Source organism: Symphalangus syndactylus, chromosome 22 (assembly GCF_028878055.3).
Source record: "Symphalangus syndactylus isolate Jambi chromosome 22, NHGRI_mSymSyn1-v2.1_pri, whole genome shotgun sequence".
Lineage (NCBI taxonomy): Eukaryota > Metazoa > Chordata > Mammalia > Primates > Hylobatidae > Symphalangus > Symphalangus syndactylus.
Genome location: NC_072444.2, coordinates 35,056,715 through 35,072,369, shown reverse-complemented (window position 1 = coordinate 35,072,369; position 15,655 = coordinate 35,056,715). Strand labels below are relative to the sequence as shown.

Genomic DNA, 15,655 nt, shown 5'->3' with positions numbered 1-15,655 from the left:
GCAGTTTGCGCCTGCGCGGAACGCGTGGCCGGCTTCCGGAATCTGACCGGGACTTTTCCGGTAGCGAAGCCCGCGTCTGTGGCAAGGCTTGCGAGCGTTGGACTCCCGCATTCCACCCTCTTGATCGCTGAGACTCCTAGTGGCGGGTGGGTGGAGCGCGCTCCATTTAACTGCTGGTTACCTCGTGAGGCGCCTCAGGTCTGTGTGTCTTGTAAAGGCCGATCTCGGAATTTAACTCTGAACCTTACCCAAAATCAGGGCACGGAGAGCTCTTACGATGTGATTTTATTTTATTTATGTGTTTACTTTTGAGTCGGAGTCTCGCTCTGCCGCCCAGGCTGGAGTGCAATGGCGTCGTCTCGGCTCACTGCAGCCTCCTCCCGGGTTCAAGGGATTTTCCTGCCTCAGCCTCCCGAGTAGCTGGAACCACAGGCCCTCGCCACCACGCCCGGCTATTTTTTTTTTTTTTTTTTTTTTTTTTTTTGAGACGGAGTCTTGCTCTGTCTCCCAGGCGGGAGTGCAATGGCGCGATCTCGGCTCACTGCAAGCTCCGCCTCCCGGGTTCATGCCATTCTCCTGCCTCAGCCTCCCGAGTAGCTGGGACTACAGGCGCCTGCCAACACGTCCGGCTAATTTTTTGTATTTTTAGTAGAGATGGGGTTTCACTGTGTTAGCCAGGATGGTCTCGATCTCCTGACCTCGTGATCCGCCCACCTCGGCCTCCCAAAGTGCTGGGATTACAGGCTTGAGCCACCGCGCCCGGCCGCCCGGCTATTTTTTATATTTTTGGTATAGACGAGGTTTCGCCATATTGGCCAGGCTGGTCTCGAACTCCTGAGCTCAAGTGATCCTTCCGCCTCGTCCTCCTGAAGTGCTGGGATTACAGGCGTGAGCCACCGCGCCCGGCCTTTTACAATGTGATTTTGAAGCTAACACTAGCGGTGGGTCCTCAAAGTGCAAACTCACTGGGTATGGTGCTTCCCCCAACTCCCAGGGCCCCACTCCAAACCCATGGATTCAGAGCATTGCAGGAAAAGAGGATAAAACGAGTAATTAATTCCCTTTCCATATGTCAGGTTATCCTCTTGACTTGAAAAGACACGGAAAAATGCTTTAGACATCTGAATCTCAGGAAAGAAACAATGGAAGATAAACATCCGCATTTACTGGGCCTGAAATGGGAAAATGAAAGACGTGGCAAGAAATTGACAAGGGCACAAGAAGGGAGATGGGTGTTGGAATGTTTTTCATCCCGGAATGAAATGCTGCTTGCTTTGTGTACCCAAGCTCTTTTTTTATTTTTATTTTTTTGAGACACAGTCGCGCTCTGTCGCCCAGGCTGGAGTGCAGTGGCGCGATCTCGGGTCACTGCAAGTTGCGCCTCCTGGGTTCATGCTATTCTCCCGCCTCCACTCCATTCTCCCGCCTTAGGCTCCCGAGTAGCTGTGACTACAGACGCCTGCCACCACGCCTGGCTAAATTTTTTTGTTTTTTGTATCTTGGGTAGAGACGGGGTTTCACCATGTTAGCCAGGATGGTCTCAATCTCCTGACCTCGTGATCGTCTCTGCCTCCCAAAGTGCTGGGATTACAGGCGTGAGCCACTGCGCCCGGCCTCCCCCAAGCTCTTAATGTTGCTTCCTGAGTTCTTGGTAACTGGGGAAATCTCCATTTTTTTTTTATTTTTACTTTTTTTGAGACGCAGTCTTGCTCTGTTGCCCAGGCTGGAGTGCAGTGGCGCCACCTCGGCTCACTGCAAGCCCCACCTCCCGGGTTCATGTCATTCTCCTGCGACCCTCAGCCTCCCAAGTAGCTGGGACTGCAGGCGCCCACCACTACGCCCGGCTAATTTTTTTAATTTTTAGTTGAGACGGGGTTTCACTGTGTTAGCCAGGATGGTCTTGATCTTCTGACCTCGTGATCCGCCTGCTTTGGCCTCCCAAAGTGCTGGGATTACAGGCGTGAGCCACCGCACCTTTTTTTTTTTTTTGATAAAAAGTCTCGCTGTGTCACCCAGGCTGGAGTGCAGTGGCACAATTTTGGATAACTGCAGCCCCTGCCTCCCGTGTTCAAGTGATTCTCCTGCCTCAGCCTCTCGAGTAGCTGGGATTATAGGCGTGCACCACCACACCTGGCTAACTTTTGTATTTTTAGTAGCGACAGGGTTTTGCCATGTTGGCCAGGTGGGTCTTGAACTCCTGACCTAAAGTGATCTGCCCACCAGCCTCCCCAAGTGCTGGAATTACAGGCATGAGCCACCGTGGCCAGCCAAAAATCTCCATTTTACCCTTCGTTTGTGAAATCTGTGAGCACAAATGCAGCCACTCACGTCAAACCCTAACAAAATCGACCCCGGGGGCCACGAGGAGGGGGTGGCCTCGCACTTGTGCTTTTAATGGGAGCTGCCACAAAGGCCTTTCCCAACCAGAACTTTGGGTTAAGCCACTTCTGTGAAGACCCTCTCTGCTAGCAACAGCCAGCCCCACCGGTGAACAAAGGCCACCACCGCAACAAGCTCCTGTAGCCACTGATCTTTGTGTCAGAACAGCTTACATGGACTTCCTTCTGCCTGCAGAAGCTTGCCCTTGCCCCAGCCCCTCAGATGAGCCTGTGGACGGACCCTGGATTGCAATCCTTTGCTGTTTGCAAACAGCCTCTTGTTTTTGAGAATTGGTTTCTCTTGCTCATTTTAGGTTGCTAGAAACTGGCGTAGGCAGTAAGATGCCAACCTTGATCATTTTAGTAGCATGAACAGCAGAGTTACACAAGGAAGAAAACAAAGCAGTCCATATTTAACATTTATTTTACTTTGCTGAGCAAGAATCATAGACAGCTACAACCATGGCTGCTTAGTTTAGACAAAAATAACCAGGAGGCATCCACAGGATTAGTTACACAGTATCAACTTATCACCACAGCAGAATTAACAGTGACTCACTAATTAACAGAACCGTTTGCTAGAAAGCACTAATTTAGTTATATAAATACTGAAATAGGTCACATACAAAACACTATAAACATCTTGTATGATGTACTTTTAGTTCTCCATAGTTTTGTTTGGTATAAAGGAAATATAATTTGGCTGTGACGTAGACTGTTGACGTAATTTCCAAGTTTTCCCGTATGGGGAAAGTTGCCCTGACTTTGGCCCTTTTCAAGGTGGAGCCTCCAACACCACATTGGCAGGTTCAGACTCCGTGAACAGTCTAAATGAGCAAGTCAGCTGAAAGCCACTTTCAGATGACAGTGAAATGAAATGGAAAACAACAAACAAAAAAGGACTGCCAGTTGGAACAGTTTCCAACCGAGTTTTCGTTGAGTGAGGATCCAGCAGCCATCAAACTCAAACATCAGGGGCCTGCAGGGAAACTGGAGGAAATACTTAAGAGACAGCAAAACTGAAGGTTTCTGTGGTCTGAGGGATCTGAGCGTGGACATCCCACTCCTGTATCCTCAGCCAGACAGAGAACTAGCCAGATTCATTAGGGGAACTCGGATGCTCTCATTCTATAAAGTAGGGCCCCCAGCAGGGCACGTGCATACATTGGGAAAGAATAAACCCCTCAGTACCATGTTGGTCAAAGGCAAGAGAGAGAATTCTATTTCCATTTGGAATGTCATTCTTGTTTACTTCTTCCAACAGTGAAATACTTCCAGGCCTTCGAAAGGCCATCCTTTGGACACATGTAAAAAGCTGTCTTGTTCGCCTGTTATTTCCACTGACCTGTCTGAGTGATCACCTAGGAGCGTGGCAGCAGCAAGCAGAGCTCACCGGTTTTGGGACAAGGATTTTAAAGGCAGCTACAAAGCGGAGTTCTATTTGCTGATGATAGTCTCTGTTCAGCTCTTTAAAATGACTGTCTGACTCACCATGGTAATTTTTCACAAATTAAAGACACATTTTGGGTTGTGCAACAGTGTTATCTTTCTAGGCAGGCAGATTATCTTAATGCTGTTATACAGGGAATTGGGACTCTCGGATTTTCTTTTTTAACCTTTTTATGCCATTCAGTAGGGGAAGTTTCCTTGAAAGTTAGAGAGCTGCACATCTCTAAGTATCAATGTACAGAAGCAGATGACCCAATTCGGGAGGTGGCTCAAGTGTTCTGTTTGTTTACAAAGGCACAGACCTCGACCACGGACACACCCAGTGGAAGTAACAACACCCGGTGCGTTTCTAGAAGCACATCTGTGACAGTTCAACAAGAACTTACTATTCAAGAAAAGTGTTACACAAAGTTATTTTAAAAAATATGTCTGTACAGTCGTTAACATGGCCAAGCCAGGCCTTGGGTTTTGCCTCTTGGTGCCCGGCTGTGCTAGGAATGCCATGAAGACCAGCGGCTGGAAACCGACTTGGGCGTGGAGAGGAGACTGAGGGAGAGGGAGGGGACAGCACGACTGAGCAAGGGCACAGTGCTGGCCACCTCATGGGCTCCAGGCTCCTTCTGCCACGATGAGGAAGAAGCCCCAGAGCAGCGTTACACAGGAAATCACCCTATTTGCTAATCATTTGGAAAAATGTTTGTTTCTGGTCCACAAACAGAAAATCGAAACAGAATGGATGGAAGCTCCTTGTGAGGGTGGAGGGGAGGGCACCAGAGGATGTGCGGCTGGAAATTCCAAGGTGCTCAGAACCAGGCGCCTGCACTTCTCCTTATCCCAGACCACAATCTTCAAAGAGGCCAGAGGGAAGCCTGGCAGCCACATTCTCGATGGGGAGGTGGACAAGGCCACCCTGGGGGTTGCTTTCAATCTGTCCTCACAAATCAACAACCCCCCGCCACCTCCAGGGCATTTTTTTTTTTTTTTTTTTTTTTTTTGAGACAGTCTCGCTCTGTCGCCCAGGCTGGAGTGCAGTGGCAGGATCTCGGCTCACTCCAAGTTCCACCTCCCGGGTTCACACCATTCTCCTGCCTCAGCTTCTGGAGTAGATGGGACTACAGGCACCCGCCACCACGCCCCGCTAATTTTTTTTTTTTTTTTGTATTTTTAGTAGAGACGGGGTTTCACCGTGTTAGCCAGGATGGTCTTGATCTCCTGACCTCGTGATCCACCCACCTCGGCCTCCCAAAGTGCTGGGATTACAGGCGTGAGCCACACACCCGGCCTTCCAGGGCATTTTCTAATAGTGTTTCTTTTTGAGACGGAATCTCGCCCTGTTGCCAGGCTGGAGTGCAATGGCACGATCTTGGCTCACTGCAGCCTCCACCTCCGGGGTTCAAACAATTCTCCTGCCTCAGCCTCCTGAGTAGCTGGGATTACAGGCACCCACCATCGCACCCAGCTGATTTTTGTATTTTTAGTAGAGATAGGGTTTCATCACGTTGGCCAGGCTGGTCTCAAACTCCTGACCTTGTGATCCACCAGCTGCAGCCTCCCAAAGTGCTGGGATTAGAGGCGTGAGCCACCACACCCGGTCTTCTATTAGTTTTTGAGGAAAGCAGAAAAAGAGAAATGGAGGCCGGGCACGGTGGCTCACGCTTGTAATCCCAGCACTTTGGGAAGCCGAGGCCGGCGGATCACGAGGTCAGCAGATAGAGACCACGGTGAAACCCCGTCTCTACTAAAAATACAAAAAATTAGCTGGGCGTGGTGGCGGGCGCGTGTAGTCCCAGCTACTCGGAGAGGCTGAGGCAAGAGAATGGCGTGAACCCGGGAGGCGGAGCTTGCAGTGAGCCAAGATCATGCCACTGCACTCCAGCCTGGGCGACAGAGCGAGACTCCGTCTCAAAAAAAAAGAAAAAGAAAAAGAGAAATGGAAACCTGGGGAAAGTCACGTGACAATACATCTTCGCAATGCTGTGAGCACACACCTGGCCTGTCCTCCGTACACAGGTCAGCGGTTTTATACAAGTGGCTGAAGCAGGTGCAGCAGTGCACGCCTGTTATTCCCAACACTACGGGAGGCTCAGTGGGAAGGACTGCTTGAGCCGAGGAGTTCAAGACCAGCCGGGGCAACAAAGTGAGAGTCCAGCTCAACAAAAAAATAGCCAGGCATGGTGGCATGTGCCTGTGGTTCCAGCCACATGGGAGGCTGAGGTGGGAGGATCACTTGAGCCCAGGAAGTTGAGGCTGCAGTGAGCCAAGATCATGCCACTGTACTCCAGCCTGGGTGACAGAGCAAGACTGTCTCAAAAAAATAAAAAGGTTACTTATGGGTTAAAAAGCCTCATTTCGGTCCATCATCATGGCAGACTTTTTCGAGTAGGTAGAAGTTCATGAGTCATAATTATTGCTCTGTTTCTGAACGATTTTATCTTTACGAGGGGCTATTTTTGTATTTCCCAGGTGAGAAGCCAAATGGAAAACCAGTGAAGTGACCATGGGTGCCAAAGTCCTAAAGAGCAGGCAGGGAAATGAGACTCGGGGCTGAGCAGGCAGGGAAATGAGACTCGGGACCACTGGAGCCCCATGCTGCCTCTGACAAGCCCTGGAGCTCTGGGTCTCAAAGGCTGGCTGGCAACAGGCTGCACCGGGCATGGGAATCCGCCGGCTGCGAGATTGGGGGTAAAGAGCTCAGACATGGTCAGAAGCCTCTGCCCAATACATGGCTCCAGTAGCCACTCCTCAGGCCTCCTGTGCCCTCGGGGGTGCGTGACACTGAGGAGGATGAGTTGAGCTGGCTGGTGGCCCCAGCATGCAGTACTACTGTCCCTTGGGGAGAGTGGGACGGGGTGGGCGCCTGACACACACCACGTGCCCCAGAAACATTCAGTGTGGACGCTTCCTTTTTCAGCAAGGACGGCGCCCAGGTAAACGCCACGTAACCCAAACCGTCAACACTGCAGTTTCCTGCCCGAGGCTCACATGGGGAACCGGACAGTGCTAGATGAGGAGATTAGGAACAGTGGGCTCTGAGGGAGGACAGACAGGCTCAGCCCATGGGGACCTCAGAACAGCCTGCCTGATACTCGGAGTCCAAAAAAGAAAAGGAATGTACACATCTCCTCCTAAGTTAAACAAGAGAGGTTTGTCCTCAACCTCAGGGTTGGAAACCACCACAGGTAGGAGGGCAGGGTGCCCTGGGGTTGGGGGGAGCTCATGCAGCCCAGGGTGGGGAAGGGGTAGGGGGGCAGGGTGCCCCCTGGGGGGAGGCCGGCAGGGGCTCACGCAGCCCAGGGTGTGGAAAGTGATGGGCAGGGGGCACCCCAGAGTGGGGGGCTCATGTAGCCCAGGGTGTGGAAGGTGATGGGCATGGCACCCCAAACTGGGGAGCTCACGCAGCCCAGGATGTGGAAGGTGACGGACAGGGCACCCCGGGGTGGGGGCTCACGCAGCCCAGGGTGTGGAAGGGATAGGAGGGCAGGGTGTCCTCTGGGGGAATGGTGGGGGCTCACGCAGCCCAGGGTGTGGAAGGGATAGGAGGGCAGGGTGTGGAAGAGGTAGGGGGACTTCCTCTGAACAGAAGCGACTGAACGGCCTCCGTGGTCATAGCCCTTGAGCATGCAATGCTGAAGCTTGAGGCTTGCGATGCCTCTGGGATAGTCTGAGGATGCCCACAGCCCTGGGTCAGGTGGGGAGAAGTTCTGAGTGCCCACTGTGGCAGCAGGAGACCCTTCCAGGGTGCTCTGTCCCCTCCTGTCGGCCCTGCTGTGTGGCCTCATGCCCAGGGCCAGTCTGCAGCCGGTCCAGGGCCTAAGGGCCTTCGATGGCTGGTGTGGGAAGCTGAGTGCTCTCTTGGCTGTAGCAGGGAGCAGCTCTCGTTGGCACTGGACCTAGCTCTGGCTTCCCGTGGACCCTGGGGTGCCGTCCAGAGAGGAAGTGGGCACCCCCAGCATGGGAGCGTCAGAGGCTGTTTTCACATTACACGGGGATGGGCTCAGCTGACAACGGTCAGCTACTGGTCTGGTCTCTACTCCAGGAAGCTGATACCTGGAATCCCCAGTTTGAGTTTCTGCTGGTCCTCACTGACAAACCGAGAAAGCCGCAGCAATGGCCAACTTAGCTTCCCGTGTCCTGCACCCCAGCAGGACCATGGAGGAGGGCGTCCCTGCCCATTTCCGGGGGATGCAGTGTCATGAGGACAGCAGCGGCTGGCAGCTTCCTGCTCTCAGGGATGCTGCCTGGGGTCCTGTGGAAGCAGCGGCTCCACCATGTCCTCTGGGGCCCGGCTGGTGGCTGCAGCCAGGCTCTGCAGCACCTCCTGCTGGTGTTGCCTGGCTTTGTTGTAGAGCAGGACCCCAACTGTCACCAGGGCTGTGCCGACGGCCGACAAGCTGGTGATCTTGTTGCCAAAAACGATTACGCTGAGCCAGATGGACAAGGCATGCTTCACGGTGCTGGCGACGCTGCAGAGACAAGGGGAGGCAGCAAGGGCGCTCAGGGTCATGGTCATCTCAGCCTGTGGCCAGCAGCTTGGCTGAGCCTGGGCCTGGGGGCTGGGGTGGGGTGGGGGGGGACTCAGGGTCACGGTGACATCAGGCCTGCGGCCAGCAGCTCGGCTGACCCCGGGTCTGGAGGCCAGGATGGGGCGGGGATGCTCAACAGGACCTGGGTGGTGGTGAGCTCAGCCCAGGGGTTTGGGAGCTTTGTGCGGGACTTGCTCCCTTGTCCCTTCTTTTTTGAGGGGTATTTTTCATTATTAAAAAAGGCAGAGGAGGAGAAACCTAAGGAAGAGCCACATCCTGTGATCTAGATGCAGGAATTCATGACATCCGCCTCATCAGCTTCATCCAGTCGAGTTGGGTCTCACTATGCAGCCCAGGCTGCTCTTCAAATCCTGGGCTCAGTGACCTTCCCACCTGGGCCTCCCACAGGGCTGGGATCATAGGCAAGAGCCACCACACCCGGATGAAATATTTTTAAGTAAATTACAGGTATCACGACGTTTCACCCGAGTACTTCAGCCTGCTCTCTAAAGAACAAGAATATCACCAGGTGTGACGGCTCAGCCTGTCATCCCAGCACTGTGGGAGGCCGAGGTGGGTGGATCGCCTGAAGTCAGGAGTTTGAGCTAGCTTGCTTCCTTCCTTCCTTCCTTCCTTCCTTCCTTCCTTCCTTCCTTCCTTCCTTCCTCCCTCCCTCCCTTCCTTCCTTTTCTTTCTTTCTTTCTTTCTCTTTCCCTCTCTGGCCCAGGCTACAATCTACTCCGCTTGCTGCTGCCCGCGCCGCGGACTGCCTGCGACTGCCGGCCCCCGCGACCGCTGCCTGCCTTTTCTCTTTTCGCTGCAGGCACGCGTTCGCCATCTTGGCCACGCTGCTCGCCAGCTCCTGACGCCGAGTGCTCTGCCCGCCTCAGCCTCCCGAGGTACTGGGACTACAGACGGAGTCTCGCTCACCCAGTGCTCGGTGTTGCCCGGGCTGGAGTGCGGTGGCGTGGTCTGGCCTCGCGGCAGCCTCTGCCCCCCAGCCGCCTGCCTTGGCCTACCAGGGTGCTGGGATTGCAGCCCCTGCCCGGCCGCCGCCCCATCTGGGAGGTGGGGAGCGCCTCTGCCCGGCCACCCACCGTCTGGGAAGTGAGGAGCGCCTCTGCCCGGCCACCCACCGTCTGGGAAGTGAGGAGCGCCTCTGCCCGGCCACCCACCGTCTGGGAAGTGAGGAGCGCCTCTGCCCGGCCACCCACCGTCTGGGAAGTGAGGAGCGCCTCTGCCCGGCCACCCATCGTCTGGGAAGTGAGGAGCGCCTCTGCCCGGCCGCCCCGTCTGGGAAGTGAGGAGCGCCTCTGCCCGGCCGCCCCTTCCGGGAAGAAGTGAGGAGCGCCTCTGCCCGGCCACCCATCGTCTGGGAAGTGAGGAGCGCCTCTGCCCGGCCGCCCCGTCGGGGAAGAAGTGAGGAGCGCCTCTGCCCGGCCACCCATCGTCTGGGAAGTGAGGAGCGCCTCTGCCCGGCCGCCCCGTCCAGGAAGAAGTGAGGAGCGCCTCTGCCCGGCCGCCCCGTCTGGGAGGTGAGGAGCGCCTCTGCCCGGCCACCCATCGTCTGGGAGGTGAGGAGCGCCTCTGCCTGGCCACCCATCGTCTGGGAGGTGAGGAGCGCCTCTGCCCGGCCACCCATCGTCTGGAAAGTGAGGAGCGCCTCTGCCCGGCTGCCCCATCTGGGAAATGAGGAGTGCCTCTGCCCGGCCACCCATCGTCTGGGAAGTGAGGAGCGCCTCTGCCCGGCCGCCCCGTCCGGGAAGAAGTGAGGAGCGCCTCTGCCCGGCTGCCCCGTCCGGGAAGAAGTGAGGAGCGCCTCTGCCCGGCCACCCATCGTCTGGGAAGTGAGGAGCGCCTCTGCCCGGCCACCTATCGTCTGGGAAGAAGTGAGGAGCGTCTCTGCCTGGCCGCCCCGTCTGGGAAGTGAGGAGCTCCTCTGCCCGGCCGCCCCGTGTCTGGGTAGAAGTGAGGAGCTCCTCTGCCTGGCCGCTCCGTCTGGGAGGTCTACCACGGAGGCCAGAAGCAATGTGGGGGCTGGACGTGGTGGCTCACGCCTGTGGTCCCGGCACTCTGGGGGGCGAGGCGGGTTGATCACTTCGGGCTAGGAGTTCGAGACCAGTCTGGCCAACTTGGCGAAACATGAAGAATACAACAGACAAACCAACCAACCAACTCAGTGACAACAAAACAGGTCTACCCTGGAGTCATACTCTAATTTTTTCTATTTTCCTCCCTTTCTGATCCTTTATCCCACTTTCTTTTTCTTCCTCTTCCTTCTCCCTCTTCTTTGTCAAATAGAGGATTGAGTTATTATCACTGATCCATATAAAGTCCCTCTCTCATTTGTTTTAACTCCCACCCCCCATTTCTATTCCCCGACTTCCCATGTGCAACCTTCCTAATATGTTTGATATGCATCTTTTTGTTTGTATGTATTTTTAGAAAATGTTTATTGTTTTTGTATGCAAAAAAAATTAATAAAAAAGAAAAAACATTTAAAAAAAAAAAAAAAAAAAGGAGTTTGAGACCAGCCTGGCCAACATGGTGAAACCCCATCTCTACTAAAAATACAAAATTAGCTGGGCGTGGAGGCGCATGCCTGTAGTCCCAGCTACTTGGGAGGCTGAGGCAGGAGAATTGCTTAGACCCGGGAGGTGGAGGTTGCAGTGAGCTGAGATCACACCACGGAAATCCAGCTCTGGGCGACAGAGCAAGACTCCGTTTCGGGAAAAATAAAATAAATAGGCCTGGTGCGGTGGCTCACGCCTGTAATCCCAGCACTTTGGGAGGCCAAGGCGGACAGATCACAAGGTCAGGAGATCGAGACCATCCTGGCTAACACAGTGAAACCGGCAGATCACAAGTTCAGGAGATCGAGACCATCCTGGCTCACACAGTGAAACCTCGTCTTTACTAAAAAATACAAAAAAAAAATTAGCCGGGCGTGGTGGCGGGCGCCTGTAGTCCCAGCTACTCCGGAGGCTGAGGCAGGAGAATGGTGTGAACCCGGGAGGCGGAGCTTGCAGTGAGTCGAGATTGCACTACTGCACTCCAGCCTGGGCAACAGAGCAAGACTCCATCTCAAAAATTAAAATAAAATACATAAATAAATAAATTGCAACTTCATTCAATCTGTCCAGTTACAGAAGTAAAAAGAAGCTGAAGGATCCTTCCCCGTTTCTAGAGCTGCGCTGCACGGCACAGGAACCAGTGGCCACAGGTGTCGAAGTTCAAACCGACAATAATCAGCTTAAATTCCGAATCTGGTTCTTGTTATATTTTCCACATTTCAAGTGCTCAGAAGCCGTATGTGGCCGGTGGTTCCTGCACTGGACAGCCCAGAAGAGACCATTTCATTCCTGCAGACAAGACTAGTCAAAGTGCCCTGCTATTCTAGACAGAAAAGCACTCAATTTCAAAAACCTTCAAACGCAAAGACTTCTAGTGGAGATTTCCCTAAAAACCTATTTCACACAGTTTATGGTTTATTTTATGGTTTATCACTTCCTTTTTTTTTTTTTTTTTTGAGATGAAGTCTCGCTCCCAGGTTGGAGTGCAGTGGCGCAATCTCGGCTCACTGTAACCTCCGGCTCCCGGGTTCAAGTGATTCTCCTGCCTCAGCCTCCCGAGTAGCTGGGATTACAGGTGCCCGTCATCACGCCCAGCTAATTTTTGTATTTTTAGTAGAGATGGGGTTTCACCATGTTGACCAGGCTGGTCTTGAACTCCTAACCTCAAGTGATCCACTTGCCTTGTCCTCCCAAGTGCTGGGATTACAGGCATGAGCCACTGGGCCAGGCCTATCATTTGTATTTCAAACAGCATGGGTATAAAATGGCCTAGTAATTACAGTGCATAGCCGCAGTCATCCCCGTGGAAGAGAATCACGTGTCCCTTATAAAAATACCTAGATTTCGGCCGGGCATGGTGGCTCATGCTTGTAATCCCAGCACTTTGGGAGGCCGAGGCGGGCGGATCATGAGGTCAGGAGATTGAGACCACGGTGAAACCCTGTCTCTACTAAAAATACAAAAAAATTAGCCGGGCGTGGTGGCGGGCGCCTGTAGTCCCAGCTACTCGGAGAGGCTGAGGCAGGAGAATGGCGTGAACCCAGGAGGCGGAGCTTGCAGTGAGCCGAGATTGTGCCACAGCCTGGGCGACAGAGCGAGACTCCGTCTCAAAAAAAAAAAAAAAAAAAAAAAAAACCTAGATTTCTAGTCTCCTTTGTAAACAACCTGGACACACTCAACTCTTGGAAAGTTCCTCTGCTCACCTGAAAGTCACAGGGGAGATTTTCCCCATAAGGGCGTAGGCCGTGACGCTCTGAAGGTGGAACAGGACTCCGTCTGTCAGAAGCAGCAACACCACGTCCTGGTTGTAGCTGAAGCTCTTCCCGCTCCTCCCGATCACTGGGACGTCCTATGTGGCAAACAAAAGGATACTCTATTGGTTTCCATTTTCCATTCACTAGTCATCCACCAAAAACGCCCAGCGTCACTCCTGCCCAGAAACTGGGTAAAGCTGCTGCCACTGAGGACAGCTCTGAAAACGCCTTGAGGGGACAGCTGAACTGTGCACTCATTCATTTTCTGTTTTTTTCTTTCTGTTTTTATTACTTTTTGCGCTAATTAATTTTCACCATGCTGATGCCAATGGACAACAAGCACATGAAAGAGGCTGAACATCACCATCATCAGGAAAATGCAACAGAAACCCCAATGAGGGGCTGGGTGTGGCCAGTCTGGCCAACATGGTGAAACCTCGTTTCTACTAAAAATATATAAACTAGCCAGGCGTGGTGGCGGGCGCCTGTAATCCCAGCTACTCGGGAGGCTGAGGCAGGACAATCAAACCCAGGAGGCAGAGGTTGCAGTGAGCTGAGATTGTACCACTGCACCCCAGCCTGGGCAACAGAGTGAGATTCCATCTCAAAACAAACAAAAAAAATTAAACATAGAATTATTATGTAATCCAGCAGTTCCACTGCTGGGTATACACCCACAAGAACTGATGGCCCTGGCCGGCAACCACAACTTCCTCGCAGGGAGAATGGCCAACTCAGTCAGCCTTGACAGCTAATGGATTAAAATCCAGAAAACCACAATAAGAACAGAACTTGAAACTGCATCTTACCCAGAGAACCCTCTGTGTCGGGGACTCTAGGGAAGTCTACAAATTGCATTTAGAAGGTCCATGAACTCAACTGGGAAAAAACTGCATCTGTATCTTTACTAACCTTCACTTGAAACTCAGCATTTCATTCAATTATGAATGTTGGGAATAAACTATAATAATACTACAAATAGGCCAGGTGCAGTGGCTCATGCCTGTAATCCCAGCACTTTGGGAGGCCAAGGCGGGTGGATCACCTGAGGTCAGGAGTTTGAGACCAGCCTGACCAACATGGTGAAATCCTGTCTCTACTAAAAATACAAAAATTAGCAGGCCATGGTGGCGCATATTCCCAGCTACTTGGGAGTCTGAGGCAGGAGAATCACTTCAACCCGGGAGGCGGAGGTTGCAGTGAGCCGAGATCACACCACGGCACTCCAGCCTGGGTGATGAAGAGTAAAACCCCATCTCAAAAAAAAAAAAAAAAAAACCTACAGATACTTTCATATCTTGTTAGCAGTTGTTGCTGATACCCTGAAATACTATTTACCCTCATCACTACATCAAATTACCACAGATATTAGGCTTACTGCTAGATCTGGTTATTTAATGAGTTAATAAAGAGGTACCTATTATTAAAAATGATACTAAAAAACAGAATTGAAAGCAGGGTCTAAGGGATATTTGCATACCCACGTTCACTACAGAATTATTTGTAACTGCCAAAGGCAGAAAGAGCCCACAATGGATGGATGAATAAACAGAATGTGGTCTTACCCACACAATGGAGTATTATTCAACCTTAAAAAGGAAAAAAGGGGCTAGGTGCGGTGGCTCACGCCTGTAGTCCCAGCACTTTGGGAGGCCAAGGCAGGCAGATCAAAAGGTCAGGAGATCGAGACCATCCTGGCTAACATGGTGAAACCCTGTCTCTACTAAAAATACAAACAATTAGCCGAGTGTGGTGGCGGGCACCTGTAGTCCCAGCTATTCGGGAGGCTGAGGCAGGAGAATGGTGTAACTAAACCCAGGAGGTGGAGCTTGCAGTGAGCCAAGATTGCGCCACTGCACTCCAGCCTGGGTGACAGAGCGAGACTCTGTCTCAAAGAAAAAAAAAAGGAAAAAAGGCTGAACGCAGTGGCTCATGCCTGTAATCCCAGGTGGGAGCCACCTTTGAGAAGCCGAAGCTTGAGCCCAGGAGTCTGAGACCAGCCTGGGCAATACAGTAAGACTCTATCAATACAAAAAATAAAAAAAATGGCTGCATGCGGCAGGGCGCGGTGGCTCACGCCTGTACTCCCAGCACTTTGGGAGGCCGAGGCGGGCGGATCACGAGGTCAGGAGATCAAGAGCATCCTGGCTAACACGGTGAAACCCTGTCTCTACTAAAAATACAAAAAAATTAGCCGGGCGTGGTGGGGGGCGCCTGTAGTCCCAGCTACTAAGGAGGCTGAGGCAGGAGAATTGCGTCAACCCGGGAGGCGGAGCTTGCAGTGAGCCGAGATCGCGCCACTGCACTCCAGCCTGGGTGACAGAGCAAGACTCTGTCTCAAAAAAAAAAAAAAAATTTGGCTGCATGCGGTGGCTCACAGCTGTAATCCCAGCACTTTGGGAGGCCGAGGTGGGCAGATCACTTGAGGTCAGGAGTTCAAGACCAGCCTGCAGTGAGCCCAGATCGCGCCACTGCAACATGGGCAACGCAGTGAAACCCTGTCTCTACTAAAAACACAAAAATCAGCCAGAGTGGTGGCACACACCTGTAATCCCAACTACTCGGGAGGCTGAGGCAGGAGAATCGCTTGAACCCGGGAGGTGGAGGCTGTAGTGAGCCAAGATTGCCCCACTGCGCTCCAGCCTGGGTAACAGAGCAAGACTCCGTTTCAAACAATAAAAATAAATAAATAAATAAATAAATAAATAAATAAATAGATAAGCCAGGTGTGGTGCATGCCTGTTGTCCCAGCTGTTTGTGAGGCTGAGGCAGGAGAATCACTTGAGCCTGGAAGGCTGTGGCTGCAGTGAGTTATGATGCTGCAGTGCTCTGCAGCCTCAGTGACACAGCAAGACCCAGTCTCAAAAAATACAAAGGAAAGAAACTCTGATACATGCAACAACACGTGTAAACCTCAGAACACCAAAAACACCACGCTGTGTGAGACAAGCAGACACAGAAGGACAGATGTGATATGA

General features: G+C 52.6%; 1 protein-coding gene and 1 long non-coding RNA gene across 6 annotated transcripts in view; one reads left to right on the top strand and one right to left on the bottom strand.

The window, feature by feature from the left end:
- Window positions 1–7: 7 nt before the first annotated feature.
- LOC134735656 (uncharacterized) lies at window positions 8–3,911 on the top strand. Its single transcript, XR_010118983.1, has 2 exons — window positions 8–198; window positions 1,077–3,911. It is a non-coding gene; the product is annotated as an uncharacterized lncRNA (long non-coding RNA).
- SLC35E2B (solute carrier family 35 member E2B) overlaps window positions 2,785–15,655 on the bottom strand; it is a 39,598-nt gene continuing 26,727 nt past the window's right edge. For all 5 annotated transcript variants that reach the window (XM_055261826.2, XM_055261825.2, XM_055261827.2 and 2 more), the window contains 2 exons: window positions 12,627–12,772; window positions 2,785–8,290 (listed from right to left, as the gene is read on the bottom strand). In XM_055261826.2, coding sequence (XP_055117801.1) covers window positions 8,053–8,290; window positions 12,627–12,772 — 384 coding nt within the window. In that variant the 3' untranslated portion in view covers window positions 2,785–8,052. The remainder of the gene's footprint in view (window positions 8,291–12,626; window positions 12,773–15,655) is intronic.